The following is a 20,485-nucleotide window of genomic DNA, read 5'->3' on the forward strand; positions in this document are numbered from 1 at the left end:
TTAACTTCCTTGGTCTCACGTCATCTTTCTCAGATTGCTTCTTACCATTGGTCTGCTCTGCTGCACTGTATATTGCACCGTCCCAAAGCGCATCTTTATTTTCTCTAAAATACTCTCTGTGTGCTTATCAATTCAGGGATACTCGACTCACAGAGCTGTTCAGATTAGGGAAAGGCACAGATGTCTCTTTCAAGTTGCATGTAAAGGTCAACCTCTCTTTCCACTAAATCCAAAAAGCCTGTGGTTTCACTAATTTGGTTCCAACATTTGTCCGAATTTCTGATTCAAAGGGCAACACTAAGTTTGGATACTAATTATAGAGGGTGTTGGTTTTGCTGGTGCTTGTATACAAATGGCAAGAGATGATGTACGTAGCTTCTGATTTTCGTAAATGTTTGACATGCTTTGAATTACTTGAGATTTCTAAATGCAGCTCTCAAAATCTGTGTCTCAAAATGCGGTTTTCAACAGAACAAGGAGCTAAAAAAGAGTCTGCTGCCCACTTGTTTTTTCAGTCGTTACCACACCCTTTTTGCTTCATTCCTGTAAACCAGAGCAGGAGCTCTCTGGCAGTCACTTATGTAATGGTTCAACCCTTGCTGTCAGTCTCCCTGCAGCTCACTCTGTATCACAAGCTGCCTGAGCTTTTGCAGGCTGTATACCAGTTTTTCTTTCTTGTCAGAACTTCATAAACATTTGTGTAAGCTAAGATTACAGCCTCACACATTTCCCTGGTTTTGGTGTCTCCAGATTCAGTCAAGGACTGCTAGAGAAAGAGGTGTGGCCTCTAGTCCACACTGGGCTTGGGGAAATAAATATTTGCATTTGACCAAGTAGGAGATACTTCATTTTTTGAAATTAAACTTTTTTTTTCTCCTCAAGACTGTCCTAAAACTTCAGATAATGCAAAGCTCAATCTTGTGTAGGTCCTGCCAACTCAAGTGCTCCCTCCTCTGCTTTCTACAATTTGAATTTCTATAGTCTTGAATATGCTGTGATAGGTTCTTAGTATTTTGAAACTTCTCTATAAAGCATTGCTTAAATGATAATGCAAGAGCAGGCTTTCAGGCTCTGTTATGGTGTTTCACTGGAGTGGTTTTGATCCTGCTCAAACTAGCATGTAGGTTAAAACACCACATTGCATGTATTTGATTAGATTTTATGCCAGTGGGGTTGTTCTAAGTAGTACAGTGTGGCAAGTGCCTGTGGCTCCTCCTGTGGTGCAGCCCTGAGGGAAGGGCATTGCTTGTAAAATTGTTTAGGTCAGAAGAGAGGTTTGAGGAACTGTAACTACTGCATGCTTGAAGACATGTAAGACTAATTCTTGCTTTAGGTCAGCTCTCTAACTTAGCCTGCCAGTTGCCCAAGTTGGGCTACAGGCATTCACCAGGGTGCTGGGGGAGCAGTATAGTAACGGAAACCTCAGCTCAGTTCTGCCAGAGAGGGCCGGGTGGTTAGGAGGTGGGTGGTACCATTTAGCTACGGTTAAGCTTTTAGCCTTAATGAGTCAGCTATAGGCAGGGAACTGCAAGCCAAGCCTTTGCCTTTCAGCTACGTTTCCTCTTAGCTGGAGAGATGATGTCACCATTGTGTGAATGCTATATTACTTCTCCTTTTATGGAGATGAACAGGCTTGAAACTGGAGTCACTCATGCAAAGGAAGTGGGTGATAAAGGCCTGGTAGGATGTTCTGTAACTGAGATGTGTAGCTTAAATTGCACATTCTCTTCGAGTCTCCCAGTTTTTTTCTTCTCCCATCCCAACATATCTAAAACAAAATTCAAGAGTTTAGAGCCCTCTTAATTTATCAGTTATGCCAATACATTTGACCAGAGAAGTTCAGCATTCATTCAGATATGAATTTTTGCAGTAGACTACTTGGCTAAGGACTTTTAATCTACAAGATGTCTCTCTTACAAAAACAAATTTTAGTCTAATTAAGTTTTTCAGGTATGCTGAAGGTCCTGGAAGCAGTCTAAAATGTGGTCTTTTATTTTATGACTGAGGAAAGTCAAGAATGAGTTAGATATGGGGGGTTTTATATAGCAAAAATAATCTACTGATCTTATTATACCATTCTGCTGTATAGCTTAAATTTGAAGGATGTTTTACTTCCTGAATTTCTGTATGCTTGAGGCTGCTGCTTCTTGTGATCACTTGAATACTATGCTGATGAGAGCTAAAGAAGAGCCTAGATAAAAAGCTTTCCTTGCCAGCTGGTCTGAAATACAGAACTGTTGCTATAATTAACTAATGAGTTGTTATTCTGGATTGTTTTTAATAAGTGACTCTGTTTAGGATTGAAAAGCAGATGCAGATTTCTTTTTAATCATGCATTTCTTGATTGTGTTATTATAAGCAACTGAGTTTATGGTACCCAGCACATTCTTTTTTGCTGAGTAGGTTGCTTGCACAACTGACAATAGAGTAAACGCAAGTGCTGACTGAAGTTGTGCAGCACACCCATGTTGAATGATCCTTTATTAAAAAAAAAAAAATAAGGGGTGGAGGTGGCCTCTTGTCTGGGAAACTGAATTGTGATTCGTGATGGCACAAGTCAGTATTGTATGGAGAATGAATATCGGCTTTTAAAGCAATTCTTAATGGGACGTGTATCTAAGAGTTAGGCTTTTGTATGTGTTAGCTCTTTGGCCCTTTGGTCGGCTCCAGTTTCCTGTTGCTCAACACATTATTGGAGTTGTCTGTCTGTACACAATTAGAAGAATTCCAGCTATCCCAATGACTGCTGCTTTGCAGTCCTGGGAAAGAATTTCTCCCAGATTGCAAACAGGAATGTTGCCTTTTATGGCAGTGTCTGCACGCTGTCGGTGACTTGCCTGCACTCGCAGGTATGTTCCTGCTGGCTTAAAGCAGAGGTGACTAACGCGGCTGCCGTGGGCCACCAAGAGAGTGTTTGGGGGGAGGAAAACACAGCAATGAGAGGATTTTGAACATTGTCTATGACTTTTACTGCCTGAGCACCTTTCAACACCTTGTTCCGTGTTAAGGCATGGAAAAATTCTGTGCTTGCCCCTTTGGGACTTCCTCAGGTCATTCAAGGTAGCTGTGCACCTTGCCTCATTAGAATGAAGCTTGAAAGGAGCTTCTCAACTAAGTATGGCAGAATTTGTCATAAGAAAAAGTGTTCAGTGTCAAAGAGCTTCTTGGCATGGTCTTATGTGGTCATCTCCTAGGTAGCCAGTTTCTATCTGCTTAGCAGTTCTTTCTTTCTTTTTTTTTTTGAATAAGGATCTTCCCCTGGAAGAGAGGGAATACAAAGGATTGTGTTATTAAAGTGCTTGAGGCTCCACTGCCTGCTTGAGGAGTCCCAGCTCCTTGAAATTGCCAAGACCAGGGCTGGCTACTGGGAATAAGGAGCACCTTCCTTACAGTTATTCTTTTTTCTTCTACCAGCCTCCCCCTCATCTCTCAGATTGGTTTCTTAGAAAAGCCTCTGTAGTAGCTGAATTTGAGTATAACCTGTGTGTTTGTAGTCAAGCTTCTCAAAGTCAAATGTTATTCAGAGGCACAACCTTACCCTTTCACACAGTTGCTTTGTGATAGAGAATTGCACCCAGGTGTCCCACTACCAAAGAATACATTTCCTTAGGCAGTCTGTAAATGAGTCATTAGTTATTCCCCTGATCCACCCTCCAAGTGCCCAGTCACTCACAGGGCTGTGCCACAGGTGTGTGCCTGCTGACCCAGTGGGAACCTTTAATGAGTGAGGCCTTCTGAGCTGCCCTAACATCTACTCAGCCTGACCCTCAGCAAAAAAGGGTGCATATCTTTACAGCAATGAATGAAATGTAACATTTGAAAAAATTAATATGCAGTGCTAGTGGAGCTGCAGTATCTAGTTTGGAATGCTTAAGAATTTGTTGGGCTAAAACCATTTGAGTGATGATTTTCCTCTGCTTCTTTCCTTCCAGATCTTTTTGAGAACAGTGTTAACAGGAATAAAGCAGATTATTTTCCTCTTTTTTTTTGTGCTCATCTGCATACAGTAAAGAAATTTAAGAGCAGAAGTTGCCTATCTCTCATGTGTTGATCTAATGTTCCCATTACTGGCTTCAGAATAACTTAATGTAGAATCTCAGATTTGGTGTGTGCTGTCCTTACTTGATGAAAATGTGTCCAAGGCTGGATATACTTCTTTCTTTCTCTGTAAAGTGAGTTTATAGGAGATTTTTCTGTATCAATATGACATTCATGATGTTAGGACTGAAATGCTAAATTCACAGTGTTTAAGGGTGTGGAAAATTATTTCAGGTACTTGAATACTTACATGACTATAAAGCCTTCCCTAATTGTAGCTGAATCTCTTTTATCTTGTACAAAGCAACTTGAATAGTAACTCAGTTATATTGTCAAGTATTCTCTGGTAGGGAGAATACTGAGTGCACTTAAGATCTCTCTAAGCTACCAGGGAAAGGAATAGAAAGAACCAGTAGCTAAAATATGGAAACAGTCAGATCCAGATAAACATACTGGTGAAGGTTACTAATTGCTGAAATAATTTATTAGAACATTCCAGTGAATTGTATACTCTCATGGATGTTTGAGACTTTCTTTCTCTCTTTAAACTTCAGTCCAACACAAAATTGGGGCTCAGTGTGGAAAAAAAAAAAGACCAGGTTGGATGGGACTTTGAGCAACCTGATCTAGTGGAAGGTGTCCCTGCCCTTGGCAGTAGGGTTAGAAATAGATAATCTTTAAGATGTCTTCCAACCCAAGCCATTCTATGATTCTTTGACAATAACTGGATGAAATTTAACAGTTTTGTTACTGAGGTTCTCAGACAAGGTGATCAGGTAGTCCTCTCTTACTGATCTTAGGCAAAAAAACTCCCGAAACCAAACCAACTGCAATCAAACCCAGAAAACCATGACCAAATGGATAACTGACAAACTAAAGTTTTTCTGAGTTTGGTGGTGCAGTCTATTCTGTGAGTGCCTCAATAGCTCCTGGGGACTGTCTATGAATCACTTGCTCTTCCCAAGTCCATTCCATGTCTGAAAAGGTCTTGCTGCCCGTGTGATAGCTACAAAACACTAAGGCTGTTGTGGTACAGGCACAAGCACTCTCCAGTCTGCCCTGTGCACCCAGAAGGTTCCTGGTGTCATGGGGGAGGAATGGGATACAGACTGAGAGGGGGAGCACAGAGTGGAGGAATGGATAAAAGATGAAATCAAGGCGGACATGGGGTTCACACGCAAGTGTTGGAGTAGTGGTGGGATGAAGGCATGGTGGAAGGACTAGGCAGGACTCATAAGGAATCATAGCAAAAGCTGAAAGGAGGTTAAAGATGTGGGAAAAGATAGTGATGGATAGGCTGGATGAAATAAGTTCTGTAACTAAAAAGATATTATCATCCACAGCTGGGAGCTGAACACAGGAATTAGTATGCCTACTGGTATGTCAACATGAAAAAGAATAGGTTTCTACTGTTACCTGCTGCTGTGTTAGTACTCTAGAGGATGGTGCCACAAACAAACCAGCTGTATAAGACTTAGGCTGCTGCTCAGTATTGTAGTTTCCAAGTCCATTCTGTACAGAATAAATAACAAAAAGGTCTCACTGCACTCCCAGTGTTTGTTTTGGGGATGAAAGCCTCTGTTTGATGTGAGGCTTTGCACTTTGGGATTTGCAGCAGTTGTTGTCCCACTTCTCCCTTCCCTCTTCTGTTTCCACTGTTCTGCTGATAACTTCTCTAAGTCAGTAAGGACCCATTATGATAGAGGAGGGGAACTGAAGAACAACTACATGTACATCAGGCTGTAGATCTGTGGTAAAGAAACCTTCAGTGGGAGGCTTCTGTGTTGTTTGCATTACAATTTTTCTATAAACAATTTTCTTTCTGGATGAAGAAAATAAGTTGCTATGGTACAATTATGCTTTGGTGTGTGGTGAGAAATTAGAGTCTGTTGCCAAGGGAGGGGGGTTACCTGGCCATATTTCTCAAGATACTTGGCAGAGTTTGCTAGCTCCTGGTTGTCTTTAGTGTCAGTTTTTCTGTTACAGAAATGTAATTTTAGACTCTTTGTCTGACTACTTTTTATTTTTTATTTTATTCTAGATCGAGAGGATCAGTCCATCCTTTGCACGTGAGTATTTACTGTTGTCAGCTTGTGTGGATGTCAGAGTTTGTGTTCTTAAGTTCTTGTTTGGAGGACTTCCTTAAATGTAAGTGCTGGGGGTGGGTTTATCAGCTACACCGCTACTGCTTGCCAGTAGAACATGTTTTTTCTTGGTTTTGAGGGAGGTGCTGCAATGGCCAGGATGCAGTTAAGGAGCTCTGTAGCCTTTTTTGAGGTTAGAAATAGGAGTATGTCCCCCTACATCTTGTTTGTGAATGAATTGCAGATTTTCTTTCCAGGGGTGAATCTGGAGCTGGCAAAACAGAGAACACCAAGAAGGTCATTCAGTATCTGGCTCATGTGGCTTCCTCTCACAAGTCTAAAAAAGACCAGGTAAGACCTAGGTTTAAGGATGCTTGATTGCTGTGCTGAGTTTGGACAACAAATACACATTGGCTGATATTGGTGAAAATCGTATTGCTCAATAAAAGCCTAGATACTAACATCTGTCAGGGGACTGAGCAGGACAGCGAACTATAAAATGTTAGTTTGTTAAAAATTGCAAGCCAGGGAATGTTGTTTGAAGTCATAACTCCTTTGAATTTGGTGGACCTGTAGGGGGGATAAATTCATCCACAATCTCTTGGTTTTGTGGGCAAGTGCATGGGCAAGAGACACTAAAAATGAAGCATCACCCATACTGATCTTTTCACATGGATGTGTTGCTTATAACCGGTCTAGGCAATTAAAAACTGATCTTTCCATGGAGGAGTTGTCTCCTCCTGTTCCTTTATAGGTTAGGTCTGGCTGTTAGACTGTCTCAGAAGTAGAGAATACAGTGATAGGCTAGTGGACCTCAGCTGACAGCTTTGAAATTATAGCAAAACATTAAAGGGGTGGAAAAAAGCCAAGCGTTAGCAGCACACAAAAGAGAAAGGAGGGTGGTGGTGATGGTGGAAGGACTTTAAAGATGTCTCACTTATATTTTTTTCCCCTTCCCTCTCCCCCGATGGACTTTTGCCGAATTCGTCAGTTGTGTCCTCGTAGGTGAGCTGCACGTTTACTGCACGTTCTGCACCAGGAATGCCTTTTCTGTCCCATTGTGTGATTTTTTTGAGCAGCTTTTCACTCCACACCAATATCACTTTCTGCAGCTAAACCAAATCCATAGACAATTCACATTTCTTTTTTTTTTCCTTTTTTTTTTTTTGTGTGTGGTGCACAGTAATCTTTTTTTGTGAGGATGTTCAACTGCAGACTGAAGTAGTATCAAGAATACTCGTTCTGTGCTCAAGACTACTTTGTATTTAAGGTTTCTCTTGCAGGATTTTCCTAGATACACCATTTGAGAAGTATTCCTCCAGGGCAATAGGACTGGACCAGGCTTTTCCAGAAGCCTAAGCATCCAGTCTGTGTGGGGTCCCTAGTAAGATGAATGTAGTTAGGTGTTTAGCTTTCTGTTCCCTGCAGTGAGATGTGGCTGCAGGTTGCAAAGAAATGTTGCGGGCAAGGCTGCTCTGCAGACAGGGTGTTCCAAGACTATGAGCTTGTTAGCCAGAGCTGAACACGGTGGAAATGTTCACTGGTGAGCTGTGTAATGAAAGCCAGATGCCAAACGTGTCTGCTGTATCTCTACACAAGAGTTTTCCTATAGTAGCTTAATGTGTAGGCATGTCTTATGCATGTAGAGTATGTGAATAAGAAGGCATCTCTGCACACATGCATATTATGTGTGCATACACTGTAATAAGTGACTTCTGGAATCCAACCAAAAAAAAAAAACAAAACTATGTGCCAAACTTTCAGACATATGAAGGGTTTTTCCGTGGTCTGTCAGTAGCTGTATTTAGAAACATTCTCCTTCTTTCTTTCTTTTTTTAAGTGTGGAAAATAGAATCACGGGATTGAGTTAAGTATTCTTCCACTGCTTGTCCTGGAGAAGATTTGTACTACTAAAGCAAGACAGTCTGCTTAGGTGACTAAAACATTCTTAAGCTGGACTGGTTAGTGATTTGCTCAAGTTTGATTTTATTTTTTAATTTAATTAAAAAAAAATGCCTCCCCTCCCCCAGTTTTGATTCTTCCAAAAGTCCCCCAGCTCACATTTTGTTCCAGTTTTGTGACTAAACAGTAGCACTGGCCTTGCTAGAGAGAGTTTAGAACTGAAGTCTCTAAATGTTAAAGATGAGTGGTCTACACAACAAAATCTTTACAAATCTTGAACTTGGAACTAGGTTAGAAGAGTTTACAAAGATAAATATGTTAAATTTTTTGAGGATCTTGGGTATGCTGATCAGGGCAGATGCTTTTTCTCTAGGTAGAATACAATAGTATTGAGTCTTCATGCTGCAAGACGTGGCATAGAACTTAACCAGTGATAACATAGAAAGTAGTGGTGCTTTATCTCCCAACAAAATTTTTTTGACTGTTAGCTATTAGAAGTTTTGGATGCAAACCCCTATTTTTCCAGTATCAGAGTTTTCAAAAGCATGTTCTTCACTTGTAGCTCTCTTGTTTTGGAGGTTGTGGCACCTTCCAATGATCTCAGTGCATTAGTATATTCAGCTAAGTAGCCTCAAACTGAACGGTGTGACTACTAAGCACAGTAAGGCTGCCTACTGAATCTGATTATATATACACTTTAAAAATTTGTATAAACTTTATTTATGGGAATTGATGTTTTCCCATCTGTAGTCTCTGCTTCTCTACTGATTTCTTAAATCAGGTAGTAGTTATCTCAAGATGAGAATGTTGCAGCTTATCAGAAATTCATTATTCGTTATAAATCAGAAATAATAGTTGCTAATGCTTAAACATCTGGAATGAAGGTTAGGTTACTGATGGTCTTTCTCCCTCCCCCATCCAACTCGCTGTTGTTGGGATTCAGTTATTTGAGAATCTCTCACATGAGTGCAGAGAAGAACAAAAAAGTGAATCCCTAAAGTGTAAAACCCGAAACAACAAAAAACCCACCAAAACAAAGCAAGCCCTCAAATACTCTCCCCTGTCTTTTGTGTTTTAAAATTGCATGCTGTTAAAACTAGCTGTGATTTCTATCTGCCTTTCTCCATACTTCCTGAAGAATGAATGGCTGGAAAAACCTCTGCCTTGCATAGAAATGATTACAGAAAGATGAAAAAAGCTCGGAGTACAAGATAGCAAAGATTTTGGTTGCCTTAAATTATCACTGTAACTTCAGAGCAGTAGAAAGAGAGCATATTAAAGAGTGTGTATTGCCCAACCACAGGCTAACAGATCCAGTGGCTGCAGTTGCTTCTATTTTCATGAGGAATATTGTACATACTTGAGATGCATACCAAGTATTAAATTTCCTTCAGGTCAAGGAATGGCAGTTACAGATGTCAGAAAATTGGCAGCATTTTAATGATAAGAACTGTAGAATTTCTAGAAAGCTTGTGATGGACAGCTCTATGTTGTACTGGTTTGGTTTTGCAGAATTACTTGTTATGTAATAATAGTGAAGTCTCTTCCTTCAGGGAAAACAGTCTATTAAAATTTAAGGTAAAACAAACTCCACTCAAACTTCCCAAAAATTTAGAGGATAATGGGATCACCTTTTTAAACAAAGGCAGGGTACAGTGAGGAGTGAATACATTACAGTAATGGCAACCTTTTAGTCCTATACACCATTGCCATGACATGCTGAGGACTTGATCTTCCTACTGTATGGTGGTACTAAGGCAAATCATGAGAGATGAGACTGACTTGATCAGCTCCTTAGTGTTTCCCTTTCCCCACAGCTTTATGTTACTGTAAGCCTGAGCTGGCATTCTCTGCGTGTATTGATTGCTATGTTGATGGTTTCAAGTGACTACTAATCTCTAAACTACAGTTTCCTGACATCTGTGTGCACTAATGACATTTTCATCCTGAGGTACTAAATAACAGGAGGGTCTGTAGTATCAATGTACAACATGTTGATCATGGTATAGTTGAGCGTGACCTTAGTTCTATTTTTAGCCAAATAATTAAAATAGATTTGCCTTATGTTTAGAGTGAAAAATGAGCTGTTTTCTAACCTCCTTCTTCCATAGTTGGATTGAAATGCCATGTCACTGGCATCTCACTTGCATAGTAACAGGTGGCAACCACAAAGGCCTAGGACTTCACTGCTAGATGGGGAGAAGGAATGGGTGATGGAAGAGTGTTCCAACTTCTGTGCCAGAATAGGAGAGGAAATGTCACTGCCATAGAGTTTCAAAAACTGAACCTTAGTTTGAAGATTTTTCTCCTTTCAAAGCCACATGCTGGCTCTGTTATGATGTCCCAGATCAGGTTCCATTCCCAGGGCTAGCCCCCTTTTTATATATACTTTGCAGTGAAACAAAGTGCTTGCAGCACCTGCCTCTCCTGTATATGTGCAGTTTTACAGGGACTGGGGGGCTTGACTGGCCTTGCACTTTGCAAGCAGGAAGTGAGATGACTGTGGAATTAAGAAATAAAGACTTGTAGTTCTTTGTACAGTTTCTCCTGTATTTTCCACCTTTTTTTTTTTCTTTCATTGCATGTATTTTTAGAGAGATTGTATAAGGACTAATTTGTTTCATAATGCACTTGGAGAATGAATGGCAACAATTTTCCTTTAGAAATACCCTTCAATAATTTGTCCATAAATTCCAGTTCTCGCAAGTGGAACACAGGAATTTTTGAGTACTTACTAATAACAGAAGCATTAAACTCTCATTTTCCGTCTCTATAAGCTTTTTAGGTAATATATAGGACTCCATGCTTTAAGCACAGAGGACAAGTCGTTTTTAAAAATAGACAGGGATCTATCTAGAGCCTGCAGAAAAGGGTGTATATGCTCCAGTGGTCTGGTACTTGGCAGGGGTAAAGGTTCTGAATTTTCTTTTTCTACAGCTCCAGCATTTTGTGTTCCTTGAGGGGAGGAGCATGTGAATATGGCAGTAGAATGCAAGTGATCATGCAGTTTGTGGGATACCACTGAGCCTCTTTTCATGTGCCTCCTTAGAAGGGAGGTTTTCCTTGTTTGGAATATGTGGACCTTTAGTGCAAGCTTTTTGTTTTATTTTGTTTTGGTTTTTTTTAAACATTAGACTTTTTCAGACTAACTTTTTAACCTATTACTAGCAGAGTTCAGGGCTATCTTGCAATAGCAAGACAGGACTTTCCTCACTCTTCAACCTGGATGGCAAGACACTTCTGGGATGAGGTCATGATCGTGGATGGTACAAATTGTCACTTGGATCATGGGAAGTCCATGGGGTATTACGGCCAAGTGGCTTTAAATGGTTTCTTGTTAACAGAAAGACATCACTGAGATGCTCTTGTATTGAGGAAGGGAATAAGGTTCATTTGTGAATGTTTTGTTCTGATAACTAACAAGTCTCTTTTGAAGGTTTAAGGGGGTCATCTCCTAAGGTTTAATGTGGTTTCTCTACAACAGATGCCAAGCTAGTGTGAATTGAAACTTCAGCGCTGGTTTGACCCAAGGTTAGTGCAGTGAATGGCTACCTATTTTATTAATTTCTGGTTTCTCTTTAGGGAGAACTTGAGAGACAGTTGCTCCAGGCTAATCCCATCCTGGAGGCCTTTGGAAATGCCAAGACAGTGAAGAATGACAACTCATCAAGATTTGTGAGTATTACTATCTGCCATGGGTGCCAGTAGTCAACGTTTTCCGGAGGAAGGACATAGTTCTACTTCAGGGTAAATTGCTGCCAAAGATAGGACAACTGTGAGTGATTTTCCTCAGGTTAATCTGGGAAGTGAATTTTATTCATTGAATTATTCAGAATAGACCAGATAGGTCTCTGAAATGAAGCTGACCCTGTGCCAGGATCATCTATGCCAGTATTTATTGTAAGTTTATTACAGTCAGTTTTATCCTGGAGAGCAAACACTGGTCCTTATTTAGAGAATATTTAGAGAATAAGGACCAGATAAGGACTCATTATTCATCTCTGGAGAGCAATGGACAGCATCTGAGAGGCAAATGGGAGAGCTAGAGCTGGGACTGAGAATGAGTGAGAATGGTTAAAGCTAATACTGAGGGAGGTAGAACTGTCTAAATTATATACCACATGAAACTGAAGGGACCTTGCTGTGGGAAATGTATACTGAATGGTAAGCTGTTTAAAGGTTAGAAATGTTTCCAAGTGGTGTCTTGTTTGTTAAATCACTGTCATGATCAGTAGGCATTGCCTATTGGCTGACCTTACGTTTTACCTAAAACCTGCCTGACCTGTTCTGAAGTTTTTTTTCCTGGCTTAAAGAGAAGGTTTGCTGTTGCTATTTACTGCTGTTACTAGCTAGAATGAATACTAATTTTAATGCTGCTATTTTCCTCTTAGGGCAAGTTCATCAGAATCAACTTTGATGTCAACGGCTACATTGTTGGAGCCAATATTGAGACCTGTATCCTTTCTGTAACCACCTGAAAGAAGAAGTGAAAGGCTGTAGAGGTAGCAAGAATGGTACCTAATTTTGTTTGTCAGTTTGCAAAAGTGGTAGGAAGCACTTAAATTTCTGCTAGCATGATCACTGTCACAATCACAGAGTGTTAAGTGCTGGAAGTGATCTTGAGAGATTATCTAGTCCAACCCCCCCTGCCAGAGCAGGACCACCTAGAGCAGATCACACAGGAACATCTCCAGGTGGATTTTGAATGTCTCCAGAGAAGAGGACTGCACAGAGGGTCAGGCTGTTCCAGTGCTCTGTCACTCTCACAGTGAAAAAGTTTTTCCTTATGTTTACATGGAACCTCCCATGCCCCAGCTTGCACTACTGTTGCAGTGTCATGCTTCTTAATCCAGTACTTCGTGATCTTTGTGATCATGGTGGAAATTGTTCCTGAATGAATGAATACTAATCTTAGGAGGCTGAGGTGGAAGCAGTAAGATGAATAGCTTTGGAATTTTAAAAGTCATTCTCACTCTGTACAAGACAAGTAGTGATGGATGGCCACTATTTTTCTAGTTTTTATCAGCTAAGTATCTCTTATCAAAGCCATCATTCAGAAGCTGGCAGAACTGAGACAAGAAACTCGTTGGGACATTGACTGAAAATCAGTGCTAAATCAATATCTCTGTGCATGGACATGAGAACATCAGGTGGTACAAGTTTTCTCTTGTAAAATAGAATAGGAAGTGATTTGTATGGCCTGCCATATGCCTTGACTCTCTGAAGATCTGCTGGAGAAGTCACGTGCAATTCGTCAAGCCAAAGAGGAGAGAACCTTCCACATCTTTTACTACCTGCTGTCTGGGGCAGGGGAGCATCTGAAGAGTAAGTGTGATTTTGTTGTAGTTACAGGCTTCCCTTATCACAACGACAGAGGATCCAAGACGCTTGTAGACTAGGACCTATTCCTTCATAGTTTCATGGCTCTGCCCTTCCCCTGCTGCTTCTGTACACTCATACCTCCCTCTGCCCTCCCCCTGCACTTCTCAGTTCCTGAAAACTTGCTGCTTTGGTTCCTTCCTGCGCTTGTCTCCTTGCCAGCAGTGACTCTCTGCCCTTCCTTATCTAGATCTCTGTCCCATGTTTAGTCTTGTCTCGCATGATGTAAACACTTCTGGTACAGGAATGGTCCTGCTTGGCCTTTAACTGAATATACCAAGGCTGCTAGCACCGAAGAAGCTCTAGAAGTCTAGGATCCTAGCACGCTTAGCTTGAATACCTCAGTCTAGTAATCAGGGTTCATGTGTGAAACCTGCAAACTGATCTGGAGGAGGGGCAGAAGGACAGGATTTTCCTCATAGTTGCTACTGTTTCAAGAGCTATAAACTAACTTTCACCTGACCTGAAACAAACGAGGTGTCTGAAATGAAAATTTTTTTTCAAGTTAATCCCTGCTGCTTATAGATTTAGGGTGTAATGGTGATTGACACTGCTTTGGGTCAGTAGCCAGAGGAGCAGGTAGGAAGAAGTAGGGCAGAAAACCTCCAGTTTTATCTAAAATACATTAAATGTTCAGCCTGCAGTAAAACTGGGCTTAATCTCAGGTTCACCCAGCACCTGCTAGCATATGCAAGTCAGAAATTTGAACTCAGTGGCAACTTGTTTTCTATGTTAAAAAACACCCCAAAAGCCATAATAACTTTTTTCCAATTCTTTCCTTAGCTGACCTGCTGCTGGAGCCTTACAACAAATATCGCTTCCTTTCCAATGGTCATGTTACTATCCCAGGACAGCAAGACAAGGATATGTTTCAGGAAACCATGGAGGCAATGAAGATCATGGGCATCCCAGATGAAGAGCAGATAGGTATGAATCCTCTGAAGAGCCTAGAATGAAAGAGCAGATCATATATATCTGGAGTCTTTTTGTTCTAGTTTATTGTTGTTGTTCTTTGGGGTGGTTTTTGTGGGTTTGGTTTCTTTGCTGGTGTTGGGGAGTTGTTTTGGTTTTAGTTTTTTTTTTTGTTTGGTTTTTTTGTGGGGATTTTTTGAGGTTTTGTTGATTTTTGTTTTGTCTGCTGTCCATTTCCCACTCACCACCCCAAAGTGAACAGTGGCTTTGGAGTGACCCACCTCAGGACCTACTAATACAGTTTCAGTTTACACAGTTAGGGTTAGAAGTGAAGCAGCTAATGAAAACAAGCTTCTGTTTACTATTCTTGTTGCTTATCTGAGGACTGTACATCCAGTTTATGAATAAAACATCTAAGATACAAGAATTCCCTCATTCTCTTGTGCAGTGCATGGCTTGTGTGGTCCCCCTATCCCTAAGCAGTGGCTTTAAAGTATCTAATCCAGCCATTGCTGGATTAGTACTTTGAGAATGGCCTGGTCATAGAGGCTTTCTTTCTAGCTTAACACTGAACTGCTGATCAGAAATTAATATTGTTTGATTCTGGGAACACAGTACCGTGACAGTGAAGCTAGAACTGCATGCAGCCAGCACAAACTGCAGTGCTACCAGAGCTCTGTGCTACCTCATTCATGATCTGCCTTGGGAACCAGTGCTCTGCAAAATCTGTTTCTAAATGTATAAGGCCTTCTAAAAGTAGGACAATTTATTCTCTACACTGAAGCAAGCATCTGTGGTGGCTCAAGGTCACCACTTCCTCTGCTCAGAGCTGCAGCTCTTGTGGCTGTAGGGAATGAGTGTCTGTCTTAACTATTGCTCTTCACAATGCAGCCTGCTATAAATCCAAATGGTTGTTATCCACAGTTTAATATACTTCTTGAAATCCTGAATCATTTGAGACTGAAACAGCTGTGTGGAGGTGAAGAGAAATGTTCCTAAATCAAAGAAAAGAATTGGTAGCCTAATTTATTGTCAGGGTGTCCTGCTGTGATGTTTTTTGAGTTGGGCTTTTAATGTATGCTCTGGGGCATGTCTTTGCTGTCACATAGATGAGCTATTGGTTCCAGCCACTACAGCAAGGATAGCTTTAGTGTTTTACACTCTGTTGAAAATATGAAGTGCACTCAGGTTCTTCATAGGCTACATAGAGTAGCTGACCTGAATTTTGTATGTTCCTAGCAGCATTGTTATGTGTTTCTTTTCTGTTAGTCTTGATGTGCCATATATGCAGCCTTTGTTTGCTCTGCTTAAAGGGATACTGTTTTAAAACAAGTGTTTCTGTAACAGATAGAAATTAGGGGATGAAAAAGTGACCTGCAAGTGACCAGAAGCTTATTTTGCTCAAGGCAGCTAGAAGCTTGCAATGGAATGAGCTTTGGCTGAAAATTGAATTGATGTTATGGCACTGAAAAATGTCTTTCTCCCCTGGTATCTGATTCTGCTGTTGTGATGTGCACCATTCAAAGAGTATGAATATATCATTAGCAAGGGGTGGGGTGCTTCAGTGTATAATTAGTCATAGTTATGGTATAGGCACTTTCAGCAACATCCTGCTGCTCTTCATACATTATAACATGCCTGTATAGACTACAGACCTTGATCAGGGGGATGAAAGTGATAGAGGGTTAAAGGAACAGAATCTTCCTTCTCTTAATTGGTTTGTACTCTTAGTAACTGTCTCTTGCCTGTTTAACAGTAGTCATTGAGGGAAATAGTGAATTTTTGCCCTCTAAAAAATAATATTTTATCAAAAAAATATAGATTATATACAGTGGTGTTGCCCTCAGTCCTGTTTCCCCCTTTATTGAAGTGATGTCAAGAATGGGTACATTTCCAGACTGTCTAGTCTTGCATAGGTGGGACAGGTAAAGTCCTGTGTCCTGAATGGGAGTCATATAGAGGAATTCCTTGAGGTTTTTCCAGATTCCATAAAGATCTTAGGAAAGTTGAGGAGGGCCTCTTAACCATGTTAGGAAAAGTAACTGAGTCATACTGGGGCTTTTGGTGATGTCTGACTCTAAGCCGTTACTGTTATTTTAAAAGGTCTGCTGAAGGTTATCTCAGGTGTTCTTCAACTTGGCAACATAGTCTTCAAAAAGGAGCGTAATACAGACCAAGCCTCCATGCCAGACAATACAGGTAACCAATCTTTTTCCCTGCCTCCAAAGAAAAATGCAGGAAAAAACACCTCCAGGAGATTCTTGCAAGTAGGAGAATATATTAGTGTCTAGAGAATGCTGGAGTCCTGTTTTTCTACCAGGTGAATTATTTGTCAAAGGAGCTGGCACGCTCCCTCACACAAATGTATGCTGTTTGGCCAGGCCTGTGCTTGCAGCCATCCGTGGGCAGGAATGTGGCACTGCTCTTGTGACAGGGCTAGGCAGGAAGTACATGTGATGACCAGATGACAAGGATTACTGGAATATGTAGTGTGTGTGTTTTAACCAAGCTAGGAATGATTGCTCCCACCAATCTCTACTATCAGACTCTAAGGAATGTTCTTTGCTGACTCTGTAGGCAGACTTGTAACTGCAAGAGTGAGGTGGATAGCTTTGTGGTCAGCATAAAGTGTGTGTACCTATTCTAATTGCACTGCCCATTGTTGCATGTGTAAATAATCCCATTTTTCGCATGGCAGTAGGCTATCTGTTGGAAGACAGCTCTTAGACCTTCATTACAGTTGCCAATTTATCTTCAGGCACTTACATTTTTGGCTATTATTGTTATGGAAAATGCATTCTAAATGGCATTTGTGGGAGGAGAGTAAACAATTTGGGGTTTAGATCTTGAATCCGAAATAGAGAATTGCCTTAAAGACTAATCAGGAGATGCAGACAGAACAATTAGCTCAAGAAGTCTGTTTCTTGATGTATCTTTAAATTGATTACAGACTATGAACTTTAAAGCTCCTGTGTCATGACTTAGTGGTATGAGAGTATTGCTTCAAATTTACTTTTATGGCTTCTGGAGAAACTCAACCTGTAGTATGTGTTGCAAGAGCATTGAGGGGAATTTTCGGTTGGGAAGGCAGTTGCAGGAATGTTTTTATTTTTTTTTCTCTTGCTTTCTGTAAGAAAACTAAAATGTTGTGGGTTTTTTTTTTTTTTTACTTTATTTTACCATCTTTAGCTGCTCAGAAAGTGTCTCATCTTTTGGGTATCAATGTGACGGATTTCACTAGAGGTATCCTGACTCCTCGCATCAAAGTTGGGCGAGATTATGTGCAGAAAGCTCAGACCAAAGAGCAGGTATGCATTCTCTAAGAATGGAGCTTCAGTCTTTAGTCTTGCCTCCACAAAGCTAATGAATGCAGTGGAGGTTTCTGTAGCATTTAACAACCATCTTTATGGCTGCAGAGTATGGCAGCCACACGTGAATTATGTAGCGTACATCTTGCTTCTAGTATTTGCTTACTTGATCCATATATGCAGAAATCCCCCTCCCCTTGCAGCAGCTTTTCTTATCTGAAGACAAAACAAGAATGCAGCTCCCCTGATTTTGGTGACTGACTGTCCCAGGGGAGTAATTTCCTTCAGTGTGGTATGCAAGGATGATATTTTCCAGCTACCGTAATGCAGAAAGCACCATTCTTGAGTAAGTCAGCCACTAGGGTGGGAGAATTTGCTGCTTACCCTTGAAACTGACTGTAAATTCTTTTACCACTTTTGGATCAGATTGTGCTCTAAATGAAACCTGACCTAGGAGTTAGCAGCTTCCTGAATGGAGCAAAGCCCCTGTGCTTACTCACTGCATGACTGCTTTATGAACACATTCTTAGGATTAATAAACATACCCTCATAACATGGAAGGGATTGTGAAGAGTGTGAAGTCTAGAAGTAATCACAGACTGCCTTACCATTTTGATGTTTCATTTCTTACTACACATCAGTCACGGGCTGGGTAGTGGCATAGGAGAGATTTGGCTTCACAAATCCTAAATTATGAAAGAACTGAAATGCTTTTCTGTGTGCCTGTGAAACATACTATGTTGCTATGGTCTTTGGAGGTGACTGGGCATAATTTGTTCTTCTTGGGTATCAGGCATTGGTTTCTTCAACAGGCAGGATCCTCAAGTTTGGCTTTGACACTAATTTAGCAAGACAAATTATTTGTTTACCGAGTATCACTGTGCCATCTACCTGTCACAGGGAAAAAAAAACTGCAGTGAGCCTTGTTCAGTGAGTTGGGTCATGGAGGGACAATCTTGGGCAAGAGCTGGGCCACGAGGTGCTGAAATGGTGTAATCTGTGCCTCCCATTGGATTGTAGCGTAACTCCTCATCGTTGTCTTTCTGTCTGCTCAGGCTGACTTTGCCATTGAAGCGCTGGCTAAAGCCACCTACGAGCGGATGTTCCGCTGGCTGGTCATGCGCATCAACAAGGCGCTGGATAAGACCAAGCGGCAGGGTGCGTCCTTCATTGGAATCCTGGACATTGCTGGCTTTGAGATTTTCGAGGTAAGGAGGGCTCAGGTCCTTGCACTGAGCACAGCTCACCATGGAGCAAAGACCACTGAAGGGAATTGCTTAAAACTGAAACAGTGTCGTTTTGGAAGGGAGGTGTACTCTGCTTTTGGTTTTTAAGATCTCTGCTGGTGTGAACTGTTAGGTAAGTTATTAATTAACTTAAGCTTCATTCTTTAGTATTTTATGAGTTTTGCAGATGTTTTGTCTTACTGCTTTATATTTTGGTGCTTAGATCCTTTGGGCCTGTGCATTAGAATTATTTTAATTTCACAGTTCCAGGTGTTTTGGGTTCTTTATAGCTCACAGCTTAAGAGTTTGCTAGCCTACAAAAAAGCCTTTTAAAATGTCATGTAGAGTTATGGATTACCACTGGATGTAAAATTTCACGTCCCATTAGTCTGTTCCAAAAGGTTTAAGGGATGGCCCACTGAAACCTATTAGCATCATTAAAAATTGTTAGAAATGCTTTCTTCTTCCTACTAATGAGTTTTGGAGAAGACAAAATAAGCGTAGATCAAATCTGATCCAGCATTAAGTCTGACCTATATGTGCTGCTTTCTGCAAGAAGCCTGAAAATTGGAGATCACAGTGTGGTTTCACATGAAACTAAATGAATTTAACAGCAGCTCCTTAATGCAGAGAAAGAGTGGACTTGCTCCATCCCTCTACTGCTCCTGGCTGGAGCTGCTTGTACTGGTCACATCTCTAGCCCTGTGGAAACTATTTTTTTTTCCCCTTTTAAATCATTATGTAAAGGTGAATCTGAGCATAAAAACTGATGTAAGGTAAATCTAGGAGGGGACGAGCTGAAGGAAAATTTGAGGGAGAGACTGAAGAGAGAGGAAGTGGGAGCTCCCTCTATAGGTGGCAATAAGTTGTTAGGTGAAACCATTAAGTCTATTCCTAAGCCTGGAGCAACCATCAGAAAAGAACTATCCTCCATTATCCCAGCTAGGCAGCTCGTATCAACCTGTCTTATGCTGTCATGTGCAGCTGCAAAATCAAACTAATTTATTCATGAAATGGAAAACTAAGAAACAGAAAAGTTGCTTTTTTAAAATTTGTTTTCCTCCACCCCCCAAATCACTTTACCTTTGGTTTCATGATTGCTGGGTCTCATGAAAAGAAGAGTGGAAATCTATGGTTAGGAATTACTGAAACATGCAAGTAGTAGAACAGAAGCATTCTCTTAAGCAGATGCCTTATGTTTAATTGTGGTCTAACGTGAAAATGCAACATGAGCTATTAACTTTGTCCTTACAGTTTGAAGATCTGTAGATGTTAAAGAAACTTCCCTCACTTTCCTTACTCTAATTTAATATATGAGGATTAAAAAGGGACTTTCCAGTCCACATGCTCTTAGGAATTTGTCTTCAGGCTTCTGTTGCTTCCTTTTCTAGGAAGAGGAGTTGCCAGCTCTGAGTTTGTGAGAAAACCAGAATTTTTTCTGTGTTAAGTAGCTGCAGTAATTCTTCTGTTGTTTACAACTAAACATTCTTTTGTGAAGTCTCAAGAACAGTGTTTATAAACTTCACTGGGGATTGCAGCGGTGATACAGTGGGACGTGACAGGAAAGTCAGTTCATAAGCAAATGGGGTTACTGACAAAGGGTGTCCATGCCACACAGAACACCAGCTGAAATTCC

The 20,485-nt window shown here is 40.8% G+C and overlaps 1 protein-coding gene across 1 annotated transcript in view; it reads left to right on the top strand.

Moving 5' to 3' along the window:
- MYH9 (myosin heavy chain 9) overlaps positions 1-20,485 on the top strand; it is a 53,577-nt gene that overhangs the window by 9,724 nt on the left and 23,368 nt on the right. Inside the window, exons 3-11 of the mRNA XM_054386623.1 lie at positions 6,080-6,107; positions 6,380-6,473; positions 11,607-11,699; positions 12,416-12,479; positions 13,251-13,349; positions 14,187-14,330; positions 16,419-16,514; positions 17,505-17,623; positions 18,679-18,831. Of these exons, the coding sequence (XP_054242598.1) occupies positions 6,080-6,107; positions 6,380-6,473; positions 11,607-11,699; positions 12,416-12,479; positions 13,251-13,349; positions 14,187-14,330; positions 16,419-16,514; positions 17,505-17,623; positions 18,679-18,831 (890 nt within the window). The remainder of the gene's footprint in view (positions 1-6,079; positions 6,108-6,379; positions 6,474-11,606; positions 11,700-12,415; positions 12,480-13,250; positions 13,350-14,186; positions 14,331-16,418; positions 16,515-17,504; positions 17,624-18,678; positions 18,832-20,485) is intronic.

This window comes from Indicator indicator, chromosome 14 (assembly GCF_027791375.1).
Source record: "Indicator indicator isolate 239-I01 chromosome 14, UM_Iind_1.1, whole genome shotgun sequence".
In the NCBI taxonomy this organism is placed as follows: Eukaryota; Metazoa; Chordata; class Aves; order Piciformes; family Indicatoridae; genus Indicator; species Indicator indicator.